The following is a 22314-nucleotide window of genomic DNA, read 5'->3' on the forward strand; positions in this document are numbered from 1 at the left end:
TCTATAATCCTTCGATCCGAGTCAAGACCCTCTCCATTTTATCTCTCTATTTATTCTTTCCATTACTACTATAATTTTAAGCATTTTAGAATATATATTTATATTTTAAGCATGTCGATGCATAACTTTAACTGTTATTAAAAATCTTTAAGCAAAAATCTATGCTTTCAAATTCAATAATTTATTTTGAATAATCTCCTTGTGCGCCAAAGTATCCGTTTGATGCGAATGAGATAAAAAATTGTAAACCGTTTTAACTATATACCCTTCATTAGGAGCCAAGATCTAAATTCATTTATCAAACCTGATTGTAGCAAAAAAAATTAAGAAACCGTTACTAAATGTTGAGCACATCAAAACTTAAGAAAATATCATTGTTTGGAACCTTCCCCACAAAAAATAATTTAAAATCAAATTAGGATAATATAATCAAATTACACAAAAAAAATTAATATAAAATTAAATATAAAAAAATACAACCAAAAGATATATTACTGTTAGGGTCGATCCCGAGTATTTGAAGAAAAAAAAAATACTCTTGGTAAAAAAAAAAAATAATAATAATAATACTCTTGTGTTGATAAAAATAAAATAATAATAATAGTTATTGGTTGGTTCATAGCGGTGAAGGAGGCAGTTGCAGAACGAAAGAGACGCATAGGAAGAAATCCCATGGCAGAGGAAGGGAAACCCGATGCTCAACTCTTTCAGCTTCTCTCCAATCTCCTCCTTGAGGTTCACTATTATTCAATTCAATTCTCTCTTTTTCATTCATCATTTATTTGTTTATTCGATCTTCTCAATCTGATTTTTCAATTTTCAACCACTTTGATTTATCTTGTATGTATCTCAATCTGGTTAATTAGGAGTATGTGTTAACAAGTCTCACATCGGATCGGATTTCAATTTTCAACCTGTTAGGAACTTGAGAGTGAGAGAACCAGGGTTTTCAAATAGCGGCACTATAAAAAATATTAACAAATCACTATTATTATTATTATTATGTGATATGCTATCTATCTAGTACAAAATGTTGTTAAATTGTAGGTATAGCTGTAGCATTCCAGAATTTGAATGAACCTCTATTTTCCGCTGTTGACGATAAGCAAAATTAAGTAAGTAAGTAAGGAAGGAAATATTTTTACTGCCATGGAGCTATGTTCTTAAGTTATTTTGAACATGTCATATTTATTGATCATTTATCTTGTGGTTCATAATAAGATTTCATTTCAAATTAAAAAAAAAAAATAGGTCTTCTGATCCATGATTTCAATCTCAATTTGATAACCATGATTAAGTGTAGTATAATCCTCTTTGGGGAAACAACGGTTGTAGAGCCAAACTCATGGTTAATTTAATTTACACACTTCTTTGGGCTCTCCGTGTACTAAAAAAATCAATTTATCCAGTTATCAGTCAGTGATATACATTTGTAAGATAAATTGTAGTCGTAAGATGAATATTTGGAAAATCAATGGATAATTCATCTCGGTAACATGCTGAAAGATGTTAATCCTTTGGTTTGAGTAACCCCGTAAGAAAAATTACAAACAAAAACTTGATATGCATTGATGTGTTTTAAGTGTGAATTAGTGTTAAGATGCCATTATAAGGTTCCTTTATGCATTTGTCTTTTCCCTATAGAGAACTGTTTCTTCGTCTATCCCTCGTTTCTTGGCAGCATTCACTTGTATATAGAATGGCTCCATTTCTAAGAATCCTATAGTTTGGCTATGTAGTGAACTGCAATACTATAGTTTATTGCTGTGCCATCATGCTGCAGTATGGTACTTTCTAAAGGTCAAATGCTGTTATCTGGACCTTGCAATATTACTTTGCATGTATTTTCAACAGATGGTTGCATGTTTTATCATGAAGTTGTTGTTAATGTTTTTATTATGATGATTACTTTAGGACCACAATACATTAAACGGAACAATAAAGTATGCAAATCTTCCTCTTAACTGTATCGTTTTGGACTGAATTATTGATTGATTAAATATCAGTTGTGTTTGGTTTCTGAAGATTGGAGATGAATGAGCATAAAACTATAAAAGAGGATATCCTATAACAACAAACAATGTGCTTTCCTAGTAGAAATAGAAGTCACTTTAATGACGTAATTTACTTTAGAACTAAGTTTTTTTTTTCTTAGACTGTCTAATTATCGGTTATCCTTCATTAGTCAGCTTTTCTTACTGAAACTTTTATTTGTCTTCTTCTTAAATATAAAATAATAAAAAATCCACAACATCTTTGTTGAAACTATGGATTTTTGGATTCTCCATTGGGACTCTGTATTGTGAATTGATCAAATTGTTTGCAGTATAGTGAACTGAGTTTCTTGTGTTAAAGGCCTAAGATAGGGCAGGATTAATGTTTTCCAGCTCAGAACTCAGAAGAACACATTCCTAGGATTCTACGATCTTTATGTCATTTAACTATCATTCTAGATTACCTAATTTATATACTAACTTCAAATTTGGTTCCACTGCTCATGTAAACAGAAGAAAATATAACCACTTTGTATCCCTTGATGCCCCTGATTCTGTAAGTAATTCTAGTAATTATTGCTATATATATATATTCATAAATATCTTATGATGAACCCGTGTAGGTAGAAGCATTGACGAACCAAGAAGAAGTTGAACTGCGTTCTAAAATTGAAACTCTTGGATTAGAGGTCACAAAAGTTCCTTCAAAGTCAACCAAACAGCTTGACGAGGTCGTTTTCACTCTATAGTTTAGCCATCACTTGATAAACAATTCTCTGCATCTCTCTGATGGAATGAAATATCATTATCTTCCTTTCCTTTTTTGATTACTTGTTTTGTCTACACAGTTGGAAATAGCTAAGGAGTTGGATAGATTATCAGCAAAATTGGACGATGTTGATGAGATGATATCATCCACCATGGCTGCAGATCCTCAAGTAAGGTCTCTCTTGAGCTGTACAGCTGATGTGTGGATGCCAGTTATCACTGCTACCTCTGAAGAAAGGCGTAGTTTTACAGCATCTCCCGGAGACAACAAAACCACCCAGACAGATGCAGAAAGCTCTAAATAAATTCCTATTTTATTGTCAATGAATATGGATAAAATGTTAGTGCTTTGTATTATTTTCATTATAAACTGACATGCATAAAGAAAGTGTTTCACTATACTGTTCTTTTTACTGGCAAGATATAAAAAGGAGGATGTGTATTCTACTTCGCAGCTTACTCTGTAGCTTTTTAGTTTGGCTTGTACCAATATGTTCATTTTTTGCTTTGAAATTTTGAAATGGACTTGATTATGCTGTGGACATTTACATGATAAAAGTCACGATAATGTATTATAAAATTTCATTTTAGCCACTAGACTATTTGAAAAAAAAAAAGTTATCCAACAATATCTTCACTTAGTTCATACCATTATTAAGTCATGCATTTAGTAATGAATCAATTATATCTATTCCTATATCTATATCTATTCTATATATATCTTTATCTTTGTATCTTTATCTTTATCTTTATATATATAAAAGTTACTAAGTCTCCAGCTAAACTTAATTTAACCCTAATCCTAACCCTAAATATTCATGTAGTAATGTTAAAAAAATACTCAACAAGATTTGAACTCATGACCTTTTCGTTACTCTTTTTTTTAGACTTACGACCGACCCATATCAATTAATTTGATATAATTTTGTAATTAACATCATTTAAATGCACCATATTTAACCTTAACACATTTAATTTTTCTTTTTATATACAAAAACCACTTTAATATGTATGTTACAGCATTTTTTTATACAAATTCAATATTTTTTTTGTTTATATAGAAATCAATTATTAAGATATGCTATGCAAATATTTAATTTGTTTAAATAATTAAAATATTGAAACTTAACTTGCGCTACGTTGTTTAAGAGGTTTTTATTGTTTTTTTTATTATTATTATTATTTTTTCTTTTATATACTCTAACTATTCATTCTCGCCGCATTTTATATTTTTTTACTTTTTTTTAACAAACAACATCATTGTATCCAAATCCAATAATTGACTTAGAGAAGTACGTCAATCATTGTTGGATCAAATATCAAAGTTATTATGTTGAATTTCATCTTGGTAAAGTAAGTATACCTATTATTTCAAATAAATGTATTTGAATATTTTTATTTTTTTTATCAGATGTCCCTGAAGGGGACTGGAATATATTTCTTTTTATGTAATACACGCTTTTATGCAAATCCAATTTTTATTTTTACACAAATAAACTTAATTCATTTTATTCATAATGATAGTTTCAAACTTTCAATATATGGAATAATCAATTATAGAAATTTGTGTAAAAAAAAATCAATAATAGAAATTTGTGCGGGTTTGAATTTCTACAATTTTGTTTCTAAATTCAAAATTAATGACTATTAATGTACAACATTTTTTTTGAACGCTATTAATGTACAATATTATTTTTCGGTTACTACAAACATGAATTAAGGGAATGATTATTTTGATTACTCAATAATTTTGACTATAAATATAGGTTTTGACTTAGACACTTTTCACACCACTTTTAATTCACAATTTATGTTATTGAAATTGAAATTATCTATAAACCTCTATCAATTGATTCATTTCTATTTGTAGCATCTTACCGTCAAAATTTTGGAACATACTTACATTCTCTTCTCATGGTTATTGTATTATTTTTTTATTTAAGTTAGAACTGTCAATGTTTTCTATTTTATTATAGGCCTTACTATTCTACAATTTCTCTACTAGCATCATAGAATTAACTTTGTTAGTATTCTTTTTCTCGGGTTTGAGATCACAGACCCATGGTACTTAGTAGTCAAAATTCTTCGTGGTTCATACGAGGTTTGTCCTGCTTTCAAATTTTGATTTTTTTTTTTATCTATTTTTGTTTTCCCTTGATTCAAGCAAGTGAAGCTAAAAGAACAAAATTATATTTGTGTGAAGTGTACATCTTTATCCAATTTTTTTTTTTTATATTTATATAGATTACTATGTTAGGTTTTTTCTCCTTATAAGTGTTAATTGGCAGGTGTATATACTTTAGCAGCTAACCCTAATGAACCCTACAGCCAACAAAAAAAAGTATTTTGACTTCTTTTTCATATGGTTATAGTGATATTTTTCTCTGGCTGAGTGATTTAGACGGTCTGAATTAGACCTTCAAATTCTATCTTTGCCTAATCTTTTGATTTTACTCAATTATTTCAGGACTTTTGGAATAAATTTATTTCTTTTATTTCTAATGGACAATTTGATATTTTGAATGGCAAATCATCAATTCGACATGTGAATTCATTGATATCATCATATATATGAAGTGAACATGTATGTCCTTTTGATATTGGAAGCAACATTGAATAAACATGATCCCATATATATTTTGAAGAATGTAAGATTGAGAAAGTCTAATATAATACTCTTAATTTTTGTAACTGATGATTGTGTTTTTATTTATTTTCCATTCAATTTTTCCTTTTCAATTTTTAGAATATTGTTAAGTTTCAATAAATTAGTTTGTTTGATATATATGGTATATATGGCAACCGCGAATGCTAATTTTGATCAAGTCAATACACAAGTGAATAGTCATTTAAGTGATCATTACACAGATTTTTAATGAAACTATTTTTAGAACTTATTAATCATATTATAGTAAGTCAACTATTTGTATTATGTCATAATTTTAATTTATCTTTTCCTTTAATGATTTATGTACAAGTGGTAGCTAATGATCCAAATAAATTTGATATTCATGAGTAATAACGTCACGTGATAATCATTTTGTTTCAATTACTTCTACAACGATTTTCTCCTATAAATATAATCATGAAAGATTTTATAAATTAATTTAAACAAAATTCAATGATAAGATCTTCTTTTCATTTAAAAAATTTCTACCATTTTTTTTTCTAACAATAGAGTTGAGAATCGAACATAAATAATGTAATAATATATTAATAATAAAATAAAAACTTCGGGCGTTAGCCCTTTTTTATCACCAAAAAAACAAAAAAAACTTCTTATCATCACTTTAAATAAAAACAGTGTGTCTTAAATAACAAAAAAAAAAGGTTGGATTATCGCTTAAAAAAAACATAGTCTTAAAAGAATATTCCTTTTCTTTTTGATTTAAAAATGGCAATTGAGAATTATTAATAAAGGGTTTTGTTTTCAACTGGACTAAAACATAATTACACTAAAGGCTCAGCACACCTTAAAGACTAAGATAACTCTCCATAATACACGTCAGACACAACACATAGTTTAGATTTGAATTTGGAATTGGTATTGGTAATGCGAGTTGTAATTATACCAAACACATATAGTTAAGATTGGGTGGATTCTAAGGTGAGGGAGCAATTAAGTCCCTCATCGGTGTACCATTAAAATTAACCATTAGATTAAATTAAGTTACATGATAACATTTTTTACTATCACACATAATTATTAATCATTAGTCATTCAACCTCCTTGTTGATTGGTTTCTTCCCAAACATCGAACCCAATTATTTTCTTGTCACGGTGGTTCTCCACCACCATCTCCCACCCTCAAAAACATCTAACTGCCACCCCAACCAAGGAAATAATAAAAACAAGAAAAAACAACTCTAAGAAAAAGAAGGATTATTCAAACCTTCTCTCATTCCCTTTTTAATATTAACATACAACCATTAACACCAAGTTTCAAGTTCACTAATTCATCATCGATGTCCAATCTCCATGGTTGAAAAGTCCAATTACTTTTCTCATTTGTGTTCATTTCCACTCAAAGACAAATACAATACTTTTATAAATTTCCTTCGCATATATTAACGTTTACTATTTCAAATCCAAATCCTTTTTCTTTTCTTTTTTTCACAGAAATTATGGGGGGGTTTGGCCTTCTATATTCTTTTTTATTGATGTGCATATTGAGGAGCAATATACTTATGCCGTGATGGAAAATTCTGAGAAAAAAGAATGGATGGTTGCAGCAGTTTTGCAAAGAGGAGATACAAGATTTTATTTTTGTTTATTTTTTTGGAAGAAGGTTATATAAGATCTGGTGTGGTAACAAAAAATGGACCATTTAATCTAACGGTGAAATAGTATGGTACACCGGTGAGGGACTTAATTGCCCCCTCACCTTAGAATCCACCGTTAAGATTGTGACAATTTTTCTCCTATAATTTAGACAATTTTTTTTGGAACTAATGTAAATTTTGATTTTGATTAATGAACACAACTTTTTCTTAATGTCTTAGAGAAACGTTTATTAATAAATGTTATCCGGACAATTATATCAACTAATGAACTTAATATGTTCAATAAAATCATAATCACGTTCTATATAATCCATTTAATAATGGTGAAAAATAATAATATAACCAATTTGATACTTATATATTAAACTCTAAAAACCCGTGCATCGCATGGGTTAGAGTCTAGTATATATATATATATATATATATATATATATATATATATATATATATATATATATATATAGTTAGATCTGTTGACAGCAGGTGTCAAACTTTATTTTGACACCAAATTTAATCCGTTCATTTTATTTAATCTAATGGTTATGATCAATTTACTTAAAATATAATGTGATTGTGTCTTTAGTGAATTAATTCCTAATTACCTATTTTTTCTCAACAAAGTGAATTGGTTTTTTTTTTAATTTATGAGGACGGTGAATTAGGAAGTAGGTTTTTTTTAGAGTAATCAGTCAATTTAGTCCCTAAACTATCACTCTCTCACCAACTTAGTCCCTAAACTATTAAAATCAACTAAAAGGTCCCTAAACTATTATTCATCCATCAATTAGGTCCCTAAACTATTTTTCATCCATCAATTTAGTCCTCCATTATCTTTTCCGTTAATTGCTCTTTAAAACCCTAAAACCCAAAAGCTACCAGTCACCAGAGCATAATTTGTGCACGTGTCCTCAACCTGGAGCTGACATTCAAAATCAACCAGTTGAGATCAACTCGTCTCAATCTGCACCTGCACCTGCATAATTTGCGCACCTGCACCTTAGGTGATTAACTATGGATTTTGATTTAGTTAGTTCTTTTGATGGATAATGGATTTGTTGACTTATGTAATGAATTTGATGGATTATTGTTTAGATGATTTATGTAATGAAGATTATGGTTTATGGTTTAAATTATGGTTAAGTTTGTTTTTTGGTTTATTTTGATTTAGCAGTAATGTTTCATTTGGTTTAAATTTGATTTAGCAGTAATGATTTAACAGTGTTGTTACTATTTTGTTGTTTTTTAAGATAGTTTAGGGACTAAATTGAAGTATTTTTTTATAGTTTAGGGACTACTAACGGTCACTTAACGGAAAAGTTAACTGAGGGACTAAATTGAAGGATGTGAATATAGTTTAGGGACATTTTAGTTGGTTTTAATAGTTTAGGGACTAAGTTAGTGAGAGAATGATAGTTTAGGGACTAAATTGACCGATTACTCTTTTTTTTATGAGGAGAGTGAATTAGAGATTTGGTTGAGAAAAAATAGGTAATTAGGAATTAATTCACTAAAGACACAATCATATGGGTCTGGTTATGGTGCATAAGCCCAAGCTTATGCACCGTGCATAATTGCTATGCGCGCCCCCCATATTGCTACGCGCGCCCCCAACTGCTACGCCCTCCCTCAATTGCTACGTGCCCCCCCATTTTCTAGCCCCCCAATTTCTAGCGTGCCCCCCATATTGCTACGCGCGCCCCCCAACTGCTACGCCCTCCCCCCAATTGCTACGCGCCCCCCCATTTTCTAGCCCCCCCAATTTCTAGCGCACCCCCCCCAAGTTTTTTTTTTTTTTAGATTTCTAGCGCACCCCTCAGATTTTTTTTATCACGCTTTTAATTTTGATTGATTGAATTTTATTTTATTGATTAGGGATAAATTTCAGAGTATTATGTATGGTTAATTATTTTAGTAGTTAGTTTTAAACTAAAATCATGCCAAAACCATTTCTGCTGTAGAATGGTTTCAAAGATGTGTACTCCAAAACCATTTGTCCTGTGGAATGGTTTCAGAGATCTGTACTCCAAAACTATTTAATGTACTTAATTATGTCAAAATCATTTTAATTTAAAATGATTTTAACCGAAACCATAAGTATAACTTAATGGTGTCACTATTGTTGTATCTGAAAACCAAAGTAGCTCTTTTATGGTTTCAAATAAAACATTTATATTTAATTTAAAATAAATATTATAACTGAAACCATAAGTGTGACTTAATGGTTTCATTAGTTTTGTATCTGAAACCAAAATAGCCCTCTTATGGTTTCTAATAAAATATCCATATTTAATTTAAAATAAATATTTTAACCGAAACCATAAGTATAACTTAATGGTGTCACTAGTGTTGTATCTGAAAACCAAAGTAGCTCTCTTATGGTTTCAAATAAAATATTTATATTTAATTTAAAATAAATATTATAACTAAAACCATATTTTATTCATAATGATTTTCAAAATAACATTGCATAAATAACCAATGATTTTGTAACAAAATTAGGGGAGAAAAAGAATAAAATATGGGGGTGTAAAACTGGGTAAACAACAAAACGAACAAAAAAACAAAAAAGGAACTGGACTTTCAGGTCTAGTAGGCTAAAAATAAAAACAAAACGTGTGCATCAGCAGAAAGGGGGTGGGGATAGCGAGCCTTTGGGGGGGGCTGGGGGGCGCGCGCGAGAAACTTCTGGGGGGCGCGCGAGTAATTCTGGGCTTATGCACCATGCATAAACATCCCCTTATGCATAATAACCTTTGCCCAATCACATGATATTTTAAGTGAATTGATCATAACCGTTAGATTAAATAAAATGAACGGATTAGATTTGATGTCAAAATAGAGTTTGACACCTGGTGTCAACCATTCATAACTCAAAATATAATAATAATGAAAAATCCAAAATAGTCATTCTCTTTCTCTATTTCAATGTCTCCATTGAAGCTTTTTTTCATCTTCATCAAATTGTGGTATTTTAATTTATTTTTTCCATCTCTATTGAAGGTTTTTAGACTTCAGATCTAACCCAAATAACCCATCAAATTATTTGAGGGTTTTCGTTTTTCTTGCTAATTTGAATGAAATTAATGGGAGGTTAAATCAATAGATTTGTGTATAATAATTAGTTAGAAAGTAATTAAAAAGGAAGTGACTGTGAGGTATAAGAAAGGAATGATAGACACAGCTAAGAAACAAAACACAGCAGCAATGAGATAGATGATGGAAATGATGGAAAAAGAGAGAAAGAGAAAAAAAATAATATAAAACACATCGGTACATCATAACATCTATCATCTAACGGTTCACATGCCTTTCCCATGATGGGAGACCTACCTAGCTTTCCCACCCTAGCCTCCGCCTTGCTTTGAAAGCATTCACAATGCATTTTCCTCAAAGGTCATTGAAGCATCCATCCATTACAAAACTTATCAAACATCAGGGACAAAGGTCGTTAGGTTAATAAAAAACTTTTAATTGCAGTTATATAAATGCATTTAGGAATTAACGATCATCAGAGCAGAATATATATATCCATTCAAGTATCATTATGAATAAATATTCATATTTTTTTTAATAGCAAAGAGGACACCGATATAAACAATTGATTGTGTAACAATTAAGGCAACAACTAGCTTTTTCACATTCAGGGACTAGAGTCATTAGGTAATTTATACAACATTTTTTGGGCATCAAGAAAGCATTCATAATGCATTTTCCTCAAAAGCATCCATCCCTTACAAAGCATATGAAACATTAGGGACAAGAGTCATTAAATTCTTAATGCAAAACCACTTTTCCTTTCAGTTGCAGAATACAATTTTGAGACTAAGGCTCATCAAAGCAGAATATATAACCATTCATATATTAGGCTTAATTAGTAAAATGGTCCCTTAAAAACATTTTTGGTTTCATATTGGTACCTTAAAGAAAAAAAGATCTGAATTGGTCCCTTAAAGATTTATCCGTTAAACATTTTGGTCCTTTCCGTCCATTTTTACCATAAACCGTTAAATTGTGTACAGGTGGCACTATTGCTGTGTATGGTGAGTCAATATACTTAGTGGTACACCATAAACCTTAATAATATTTTAGTTTTATCCGTTTGATATTTTTGACAAAACTAAAACCATTAGATCTTATTGGTCTATTATATCTAATAGTGAACCACCAACATATGATATTTTTTCCTTTTATTCATCTTCTTCCTCAAACCCAGATCTTGCATCTTTCTTTTTCTTTTCTTTTTCCATCGATTAAAGGAAAAAAAGGTACTGTCAGTTTCATCTTCGTGTTTGCGTTTTTGTGTTTTGTTTTGTGGGATTTGTGGATCTGTGTTTGCGAATCTGGGATCTGTGGTGGTGGTGGTGGTGTTGAAGAATATGAAATTGGGTGTTGATTTTGAGATTGAGTGTTGAAGAATATGAAATTGGGTGTTGATTTTGAGATTGGGTGTTGAAAAATATGAAATTGGGTGTTGATTTTGAGATTGAGTGTTGAAGAATATGAAATTGGGTGTTGATTTTGAGATTGGGTGTTAAAGTTATGAAGAACATGAAGAAGGAATGGAGGAAGAAGATGAAGGAATGATGAAGGATGAAGAACACGATGGTGCACTGTTATATCCGGTGGACATTCAAAATCTAATGGTTTATTTTTCTTCAAAAATATCTGATGGTTAAGATTAAAAAATGTATTGAGGTATATGGTGGACCACCGACCACCTACAATGTTGGTACACCTAATATATTTGGTGTTAATAAATTAACGGTAGGGATCAATGTGACAAATGGTAATATTAATAAGGGACCAATCTGGACCATATTTTCTTTAAGGGACCATTATGAAACTTAAAATGTCTTTAAGGGACCAAAAGAATAATTAAGCCCATATATTATTATGAATAAAAATTCATAATTTTTTTGGATAGAAAAGCGGACACCAATAGAGACAATTGCTTGAGTAGCAATTAAGGCAACAACTAGCTTTTTCACCTTCAAGGACTAGTGTGTTTCATTAAGTAATTTATACAACATTTTTTGGGCATCAAGAAAACAAACATTCATAATGCATTTTCTTCAACAGTCAATAAAGCATCAATCCCTTACAAAACATATGAAACATTAGGGACAAGGGTTATTAAGTTTTTAATGCAAAATCACTTTTCCTTTCGGTTGCAGATTTGAATTTTGGGACTAAGGGTTATCAAAGCAGAATATATATCCATTCATGCATTATTATGAATAAAAATTCATAGTTTTTTAATAGAAAAGATGACATTGATAGAGACAATTGATTGAGTAGCAATTTAGGCAACAACTAGCTTTTTCACATTCAGGGACTAGAGTCATTAAGTAATTTATATAGGAGCATTTTTTGGGCATCAAGAAAGCATTCATACTACATTTTCCTCAAAGGTCGTCATTAGAGCATCCACCCCTTACAATACATAAGGAACATTAGGAACAAGAGTCATTAAATTCTGAATGCAAAATCACTTTTCCTTTCGATTGCAGAATTCAATTTTGGGACTAAGGGTTATCAAAGCAGAGTATATATCCATTCAAGTATTATTATGAATAAAAATTCATACTTTTTTGAATAGAAGAGAGGACACTGATAGAAACAATTGCTTGAGTAGCAATTAAGGCAACAACTAGTTTTTTCACATTCAGGGACTACAATCATTAAGTAATTTATACACCAATTTTTGGGCATCAAGAAAGCATTAATAAGTCCCATAAGTCCTAGCTCAGACAAAAAATGCCAAAACTGTTAGGTTGGACGTCGTGACCCGGGTTCGAACCCGGGATCTCACAATTATGTGACTTTAATTTCAGTGGATTACCACTCATCTAAGACAAAAAATAGAAAGCATTAATAATGCATTTTCCTCAAAGGTCGTCATTAAAGCATCCATCCCTTACAAAACATATGAAAAATTAGGGATAAGAGTCATTAAATTCTTAATGCAAAATCACTTTTCCTTTCAATTGCAGAATTCAATTTTGGGACCAAGGGCCATCAAAGCAGAATATATATCCATTCATGTATTATTATGAATAAAAATTCATAATTTTTTTGAATAGAAAAGAGGACGCCGATAGAGACAATTGCTTGAGTAGCAAATAAGGCAACAACTAACTTTTTCACATTCAGGGACTAGAGTCATTAAGTAATTTATATAGGAGCATTTTTTGGGCATCAAGAAAGCATTCATACTACATTTTCCTCAAAGGTCGTCATTAGAGCATCCACCCCTTACAATACATAAGGAACATTAGGGACAAGGGTCATTAAATTCTTAATGCATAATCACTTTTTCTTTCAGTTGCAGAATTGAATTTTGGGACCAAGGGTCATCGAAGCAGAGTATATATCCATTCATGCATTATTACGAATAAAAATTCATAATTTTTTTGAATAGAAAAGAGGACACCAAAAGAGACAATTGCTTGAGTAGCAATTAAGGCAACAAACTAGCTTTTTCACATTCAGGAACTAGAGTCATTAAGTAATTTATCCAGCATTTTTTGGGCGTCAAGAAATCCAATCCCTTAAAAAATTTGAAGGTTCCGTTTTTTCGAAGATTAAAGATTTTTGAATAATCAAAAAGCCCGTCGTCGTTCCCAGCATTAAGTAAATTCATAGGCAATCTGTGCCCACCCTCAAAAAAGAAAAGTATGTACCTTAATATTGTATATGCCTATTTTTCCATCAAAGGAAGATGCCGATATTACTCCAGGTATCTTAGAATACCAATGCACATCAAAGTTCCAGTTAGTTCCGACTGGCAATTCATAGGCAATCTGTGCCCACCCCCAACCAAAAAAATAATTTAAGATTGGTTTAAATGAGTAACCTAATTTTTTATTATAAACCGGTTATAAATTGGTTCCGAACTGGTTATGAACCATATCCAAATTAATTTTGCAAAATAACCAATTTTTCATTAAAAGGTTTTGGATTTAAACCAAAACCATAAATATGGTTTGGTGTGGTGTGGTTTTTAAACCATGCACACCCCTATTTGTCACTATTGGAAAAATGTCCTATAAGTACGAAATCTAGCTAAATTTGGCAATTTTGAAAGTCTTTAAAAAAATAATAATATGTGAAAGCGATAAAAGAAGGCCAAACACCACCTCTCCAAAAATAGTGTCCCAGCATATGGTTCGGCTATCTTTGCCACAGGTAAGCAAATAAGAGCTATCATTGGGACACCATGACATTGCAATTATGCCTGATATCAGAAATTTAGACAATAAAATAAAGTCAGATAAAATTAAAACAGTGTTAACACAGTAAAAGCTAAAAGAACTATAAAATTAAGATCCATCCAGGAAGCCTATAAATCATTTAAAAACAGCTACTATCCATCTTCACATTAATTTGATAGGAACAATCAATAATCTTGCAGTACATCATACTTGATCAAAAAGCAAGTAGCGGAAAATACAGCACTAAGGAAGAGAACACCATAGGTAAGAATAATATAATTAAAGTAACTGCTAAACACCATAAGAGAAATATTATATCGCATACTCATTACCATGCCCAAGCTATGTTACGTTCTAAAATATCTAGATTTTGCTAAACCCCCATGCCCATGTAAAATACACATGTTCTATATATTGTATTTTTGCTTCCTAGCACTCTCTATCACTTGTCATATACAATCCACACATAATTGGGATCTACAGCCGTCAGACTTCAATTATTTTTTACTAATTACTCGTTTGTTTCCCATATGTTTTTTTCAATGGATTCGTGGAAAGGGAATAAGAATATAACAAAAAGAAAAGGTAGCATTGATAATGACAACTAGGCTGACACAGAATACAATATATCATAAATAAATCAATGGCTGACTTTACCTCTAGTGTGCCCCATAAACTCCTTAATCGGTGTCATTATATTCCTCATATCCCAAAGCTGTGCCAACATGCTCATTTATAGTCAACACACATACACATTACCTTTAAAATAAAGACAATCTGAAGAGACTATACCCTTATAGAAGGATATTCGTCTTCATCTGATGCAACAAGAAGTTGTGTAGCAACATCAGGATTCCATTGCAAAGCCGAGCACCGTCGTCTAACTGAGTCTGCAAAGCTGCCATTTCAAATAGGACATACAAGGTTACAGTGAGTTCTTTTCAAAACCGAAAGGCAAGACATGATCGAGTTACCTTATCACTGGCTTTTGCTTCTTTAGGTCCCAAACCACTGGAGAATAAAACCAAAAATTTTAAAAATAAACAAAAAAAATAATTATCATCCCAACGAACAATACGACAATGAGAACAAAATATAAAGGTTGAATTTAATCGCTTCCTCACCAGTGGTCCCATTATATGAAGTGGATGCTACTTTAATATTCCAAGATAAGAATGACACTTCCCCCGGGAAGCAGAGCCACTACCATGCACAGTGATCATAAACAATTCCCCCGGGAAGCAGAGCCACTATTTCATTATGAATAAAGAATTCATAGCATTTTCCTCAACGGTCATTGAGCCATCCATCCCTCACAAAACTTATATAACATTAGGGACAAGGGTAATTAAGTTTGTAATGAAAAATCACTTCTAATTGCAGTGCAAAATTGAATTTAGGAACTAAGGGTCACCAAAGCAAAATATATATCCATTCATGCATTATTATCATGAATAAAAATTCATAACTTTTTCTAATGGAAAAGAGGACACCGATAGAGACAATTTATTGAGTAGCAATTAAGGCAACAACTAGCTTTCGCATTTAAGGACTAGGGTCATTAAGTTCTTCCAACATTTTACTCTATGGTCATGGAGGCATCTATGATCCATCCATTAAAATTTATAAAACAAAGTATATTCATCGATTCCAACGGTCAAATTTGGGGTTACTAGAGCAATATAGTCCACCCCATTTTTAGATAATGAAAAAAGATTCTGTCACACCACCATAGTAAGCTTATAGGCTGAATAAGTTCTCAAAAATGAAATTAGACTGCATTAAACACCAATCTCCCAAATACATAACATAGTAAGAAAGGTCCTCTTGTTAAGATAATTATAGAGTTGTAGTTATATAGCAGCATCATAAATTGCACGACGCGTAGGTAATTGACAGCAAGTGTTAATTGCATAAAGAATAACACATCAGTATAGTCATTATACCGTATGAGAAACATATAAAATGGTTGAATCACTTGCTTTTCCTTCATTCCGAAGCGCACTTACATCTATATCTGATTCTACACCATACATATAGGGGGGAAAGACAACTCAAATCATAGAATTACCATATTAAGAAAACTTGTTCCCACATTTACTTCCGACATAAAATGCCTGTTCACAGCACCTGTTATTCTTCCCTAGTTTCTATCTTGTAACCAAAGCTTCAGTCATCTCTCTAGAGTCTCTCCACATCTATGAGACAGTAGTCTCATAATGAATCTAAAAGGATGACAGCCTGTTATTACAGATTTTGGTTCAGCAATAAAAGGTTTTGCATTTATCAAGCAGAAGATTGAATCTTATTAAATGATAAAGAATAATAAAAATGGGTAAGGTTCTGCTTTTTTTCAGTTACAAAATCCAAGACTTACATTTATATCAACACAAATCTTATACCAGTGGCATAACACCCACCACATTTTTTCAAATTTTATCAGATAAACAACCTCATTATGGATTCCTCCATTAATCATAATGCCATATTATAGGAAATAGTTTAGACTCCAAAGAGTTGGTTTCTTTGTACTTTGCTACAGTTGATTCGTTTCTTTCTTAGAGAATTCCTTTGAAACCCTTATCAGCGGGCCAATCAAACACAAGGAAAAACTTTCTTTTGCATTTGCAAAATCACTTCATACTATAGTTGCAAAATTGCATTTAGGGACTAAGGGTCCACCAAAGCACAATAGATAATAGCATTTAGGGACTAGGGTCAACAACTAGCTTTAACATTAAGGCATCAACCAACATTTCTGGGTCAGCCTTACAAATATCGTGGAACAAAGTCTATCCATCCACATTTTGAATAAATTTCATAATGAAATTACTTTGCTTTGAAAACCACCATCCAACTTTTCCATTATGAATAAAGAATTCATAATGCATTTTCCTCAAAGTCATTGGGGCATCTATCCCTTACAAAGCATATGTAACATTAGAGACAAGGGTCATTAAGTTCATAATGCAAAATCACTTTTAATTGCAGTGCAGAATTGAATTTAGGGACTATACGGTCATCAAAGCAGAATATATATCCATTCATGCATTATTATGAATAAAAATTCATAATTTTTTTAATAGAAAAGCAGACACCAATAGAGACAATTGCTTGAGTAGCAATTACGGCAACAACGCTTTCACATTCACATTCAAGGACATTTAATCTCTTACAAAAATTAAAGGTTCATTTTTTTCGAAGCAGGGGATTGAAAATACGTTCTTGAATAGAATACTCAAGAATGAAAAAATTGAAAACCCATCATCTACCAATAGGTATTTATTATAAACCAACCGGGTCAAATATGTTGGAATGAAGCTTCCAATAAGCAGAAGATTGAAAGTTCTTGGGACAAAACATGTTTCCTCAATTAAAGTTTTGTGTTTTCAAGCAGAAGATTGAGTGTTCTTGAAATATCAAGAATTAAAAAAACCGGTATCACAACACAGAAATGCATTTTTGCATGATTAAGGTTTTTTTGTTTTTGTTTTTCTCATGCAGAAGATTGAATGTTCTTGAATGATCAAGAATGATAAAAATGGGTAAAGTTATACCTTTTATTAAGCAGAAGATTGAATGTTCTTGATTTAGGGTTTATACCCTCAAAGCACAATAGATAATAGCATTTAGGCACTAGGGTCAACAACTAGCTTTCACATTAAGGCATCATCCAACATTTTTGGGTCAGCCTTACAAATATCGTGGAACAAAGTCTATCCATCCACATTTTGAATAAATTTCATAATAAAATTACTTTGCTTTGAAAGCCACCATCCAACTTTTCCATTATGAATAAAGAATTCATAATGCATTTTCCTCAAAGGTCATGTAACATTAGAGACAAGCGTATTAAGTTCATAATGCAAAATCACTTTTAATTGTAGTTGCAAAATTGAAGTTAGGGACTAAGGGTCATCGAAGCAGATTATATATCCATTCATGCATTATTATGAATAAAAATTCATAATTTTTTTTAAATAGAAAAGCAGACACCGATATAGACAAGCAATTACGGCAACAACTAGCTTTCACATTCAGTGACATTTAGTCTCTTCCAAAAATGAAAGTTCGTTTTTTTCCAAAGCAGAAGAGTGAAAGTTCTTGAATACTCAAGAATTAAAAAATTGAAAACCCATCATCGTTACCAATAGGTATTAATTATAAACCAAACGGGGCAAATATGTTGGAATGAAGTTTCCAATAAGCAGAAGATTGAAAGTTATTGGGACAAAACACGTTTCCTCAATTAAAGTTTCGTGTTTTCAAGCAGAAATTGAACGTCAGGTGCTAGTTTTTAAAACAAGGCTTGACTCTATTCAATTACTATTTGTTTTACTGTCTAATGCTAATTTTATCATTTTCGTACATTCTCATTGTCCAAAAACCATAGCTTCTAGGTCTAATTCACCAAGGGACAACTCTACTAATTAAATAAGTCAGCGGCCGCAACTATATTGAATAAGATAATGTACATCTCCACTCTTTCACAACCATGCCACTCAGTATATTACATTTCCTCAAAAAATGAACAAAAGAGTATGTACTCTATTTTTCTGCTCACAGCATGATAAAGAATAATGCGGTGCAAAAAGCTTTAAGACAAGATTTTGGAAATGATATCGCTATCGAAGTAACGATGAAGTATTTCCAAAACATAAGTCAATAATTTTCTTTTGAAATATATAAAATTTAGAGAGAACTCGGAGCATATTTTGAGGAATATGGTAGGCATATTGGTATCAGATACAGGTATTCTACCGATGCTTTAGCAATTTTTAAGTATCTAGGCTCCATATCACATAACTAATAAAATCCAGGTTCCAATGCGACAATTGAAGGAAATAACGTGATACAACACTTAGGAAGAGGGTTTTGAAATCATAACTCACCCGTAATGCTGTATTCCCAGCAACTTCCATGGCAGTATCACCAGCATTCGCAAACCTATTAACCCAACCTGTCATGAAATAATGTTGTATTCCCAGCAACTTCCATGGCAGTATCACCAGCATTCGCAAACCTATTAACCCAACCTGTCATGAAATGAAAGCTGTAGGAATACACAGGTGAAGCCAAAAAGTAATGTACACAAGCGATAACTCAAAAATGGATATTGCATCAAAAACTTTAGTCACTTGCCATATAAATTTAAAATGGGTACCGACACATATCATTACTCTCCACATCCAAGCATTCAACAATATAATCAAAACATAAAAAACTGAGACAGGAATCATATACCTTTTGATCTGACTTTTCATTTTTTTGGGATAGAAAGTTGCTCTAATTGGGCATGAAGCCACATTAACACCAACACTTGAACCATCAACCTTCCCCTTAACCACCAAGATGCTTTTAACTTCAGTTACAATCCTCCACTAACAGTTCCATGAGATTTTGGTTTCCAAATCACCGTTGAACCTGAACACCGCTATGTACAACAATAAAAGATTTTGTATTTATCAAGCAGAAGATTGAATCTTATTGAATGATCAAGAATAATAATAAATATGGGTAAGGTTCTTCCTTTTTTCAGTTACTAAATCCAAGACTTGCATTTATAATTATCAGCACAAATCTTATACTATACCGGTGGTAGAGCACCCACCATATTTTATCAACTTTTATCAGAAATACAACCTCCTTATGGATTCCTCCATTAATCATAATGCCATATTATAAGAAATAGTTTCTTTGTACTTTGCTTCAGTTGATTCGTTTCTTCCTTAGAGAATTCCTTTGAAACCTTTATCATTGGGCCAATCAAACACAAGGAAACACCTTCTTTTGCATTTACAAAATTGCATTTGGCGACTAAGGGTCAATCAAAGCACAATAGATAATAGCATTTAGGTACTAGGGTCAACAACTAGCTTTCACATTAAACAATCATCCAACTTTTCAAAAATCATGGAGCAGAGTCTATCCATCCACATTTTGAATAAATTTCATATTAAAATTACTTTGCTTTACAATCCACCATCCAACTTTTCCATTATGAATAAAGAATTCATAATGCATTTTCCTCAAAGGTCATTGAGTTATCCATCCCTTCTAAAACTTAAGTAACATTAGGGACAAGGGTCTTCAAGTTCATAATGCAAAATCACTTTTAATTGCAGTTGCATAATTGAATTTAGGGACTATTAAGGGTCATCCAAGCAGAATATATATATATATATATATATCCATTCATGCATTATTATGAATAAAAATTCATATATTCTGTTTAATAGAAGAGCGGACACCGATAGGGACAATTGCTTGAGTAGCAATTAGGCAACAACCAGCTTTCACATTCACATTAAGTGACATTTAATCTCTTAAAAAAATTGAAGATTCATTTTTTTCCGAAGCAGAAAATTGAAAGTATGTTCTTGAATACTCAAGAATGAAAAAATCGACAACCCATCATCTTTACCAATAGGTATTAATATAAACCAAACGGGGCAAATATGTTGGAATGAAGTTTCCAATTAGCAGAAGATTGGAAGTTCTCGGGACATAACATGTTTCCTCAATTAAAGATTTGTGTTTTCATCAAGCAGAAATTGAATGTTCTTGAAATATCAAGAATTATAAAATCAGTATCATAACAGTATCAATCGAAAACATGATCTTAGCACATAAAACATTTTTTCACGATTAAGGGTTTATGATTTGTTTTTCTCAAGCAGAAGATTGATGTTCTTGAATGATCAAGAATGAGAAAGATGGGTAAAGTTATACCTTTTATCAAGCAGAAATTGAATGTTCTTGATTTAGGGTTTATACCCTTATTTTCAACAAAAAAGGAAAACGGGTTTTGATTTTATGATGCAGAAGATTGAATGTTGTCGTTTAATAATCAAATCAAAATGCAAATATTTGAAAAATTACCATAGCAAACGGAAGAGATTATCGGCACAAATCGAGCATACCCGTTTTGTGATCTTTGAGCGACACAGCCAACACCACCATTTGTGCATGTTTCTTGTTTCTTGAAGAAGAAAGAACGAGTTTTTCTTTTCTTTTCACAAACTAGCGTAAGACTGAAGCACACACATGACGCATGATATTTCACAATGTGTTTCTTTAATGTGGCGTTTAGGGTTAAATACATTTTTTTTATACAAAAAAGGGCTTGAAGCCTTTGGTTAAATAATTTTTTTTCCTCTGTGTCGGTCTCGAACCGACTACCTCTCGGTTGAAGAATAAATTCTCAATCAAGTGACCTTTTAGGAAACAGGTGGGTTAAATATATTTTTAATTCTTATAATATTATTAAATTTTATTTTTTATCTCTAAAAAAAATGTGTCATAATTTTGTCTCTAGAAAAATTATTATGCATGTACCGTAAGTTCCTAATGTTAAGTTGATATGTATTTCTGAATCATTACTTTGCTAAAAAGTTTCTCTGAAATAGAAAAAAAAAGGAGGAAACAAGGGTTTAAAACCGAAGAGTTTATCAAATTTCAAAAATGTTTATGCAAATTCGAGATAAGGGGCAAAGTGTGTGTATATATATATATATATATATATATATATGATTCAGATCCGTTGACATAAACTATTTTGACATCAAATATTATCGTTAGATTGAAAATTTATATCACATGAATCATTTGTGTAAAATTTTAAATAAATCCAAAATCATTTGATATGTTATTGAAATACATCAAAATTAACGGTTTTTTATTTTATTTTTAAAAATGTTGTTAATCTTTATGTATCTCACAATAGCATATCAAATGATTTTGAATTTGTATGTAACCATTCATCTATTGCAAGATTGGAGTTTAGATAATGAAAAGTAAACATGAAAATGTTACATAAAAAGTAAAAGATCATTAAAATAACATCTACCGAACTTGTACTTGTTAGGATTTTTGGGTCACAATAGTAATATTACATGTGTTAGGGCCATTATGTAATTAGCCAAAGCATCAGTGGTCTAATTAATAATATATAAGTCTATGGCTAAAAGCATAAATATCATGAAAGACAATTTATTGTGTAGATACCATAAGTCAATATCTAATTTGATGAGGGACCAAATTAGAAAATTGAA

The 22314-nt window shown here is 31.2% G+C and overlaps 2 protein-coding genes across 8 annotated transcripts; one reads left to right on the forward strand and one right to left on the reverse strand.

Annotated features, from left to right (window-relative positions):
• Nucleotides 1-582: 582 nt before the first annotated feature.
• Nucleotides 583-3209, forward strand: LOC123899566. The gene is made up of 3 exons (XM_045950732.1): nucleotides 583-735; nucleotides 2618-2725; nucleotides 2843-3209. Exons 1-3 carry the CDS (start codon nucleotides 673-675, stop codon nucleotides 3065-3067), a joined length of 396 nt encoding a protein of 131 aa, XP_045806688.1. The 5' UTR covers nucleotides 583-672; the 3' UTR covers nucleotides 3068-3209.
• A 7819-nt stretch (nucleotides 3210-11028) lies between these two features.
• Nucleotides 11029-21299, reverse strand: LOC123899075 (protein transport protein SEC31 homolog B-like). 7 transcript variants are annotated; one of them, XR_006805500.1, is made up of 6 exons: nucleotides 19505-21299; nucleotides 15385-19296; nucleotides 15235-15271; nucleotides 15053-15158; nucleotides 14918-14975; nucleotides 11029-14283 (listed from the first exon to the last, which is right to left on the reverse strand). XR_006805500.1 is itself a non-coding variant. In XM_045950130.1 (3 exons), the coding sequence occupies exons 1-3, from the start codon at nucleotides 14991-14993 to the stop codon at nucleotides 13709-13711; spliced, it is 315 nt and encodes a 104-aa protein (XP_045806086.1). In that variant the 5' UTR covers nucleotides 14994-15224; the 3' UTR covers nucleotides 12947-13708. The 7 variants fall into 7 exon arrangements, 1 of the variants encoding a protein (XP_045806086.1); XR_006805499.1 differs by having other exon boundaries at nucleotides 13937-14283; nucleotides 14918-15158; nucleotides 19505-19694; nucleotides 21143-21299; XR_006805501.1 differs by having other exon boundaries at nucleotides 11029-15158; nucleotides 19505-19694; nucleotides 21184-21299.
• Nucleotides 21300-22314: the final 1015 nt, after the last annotated feature.

Source organism: Trifolium pratense, linkage group LG7 (genome assembly GCF_020283565.1).
Source record: "Trifolium pratense cultivar HEN17-A07 linkage group LG7, ARS_RC_1.1, whole genome shotgun sequence".
NCBI classification, from domain to species: domain Eukaryota; kingdom Viridiplantae; phylum Streptophyta; class Magnoliopsida; order Fabales; family Fabaceae; genus Trifolium; species Trifolium pratense.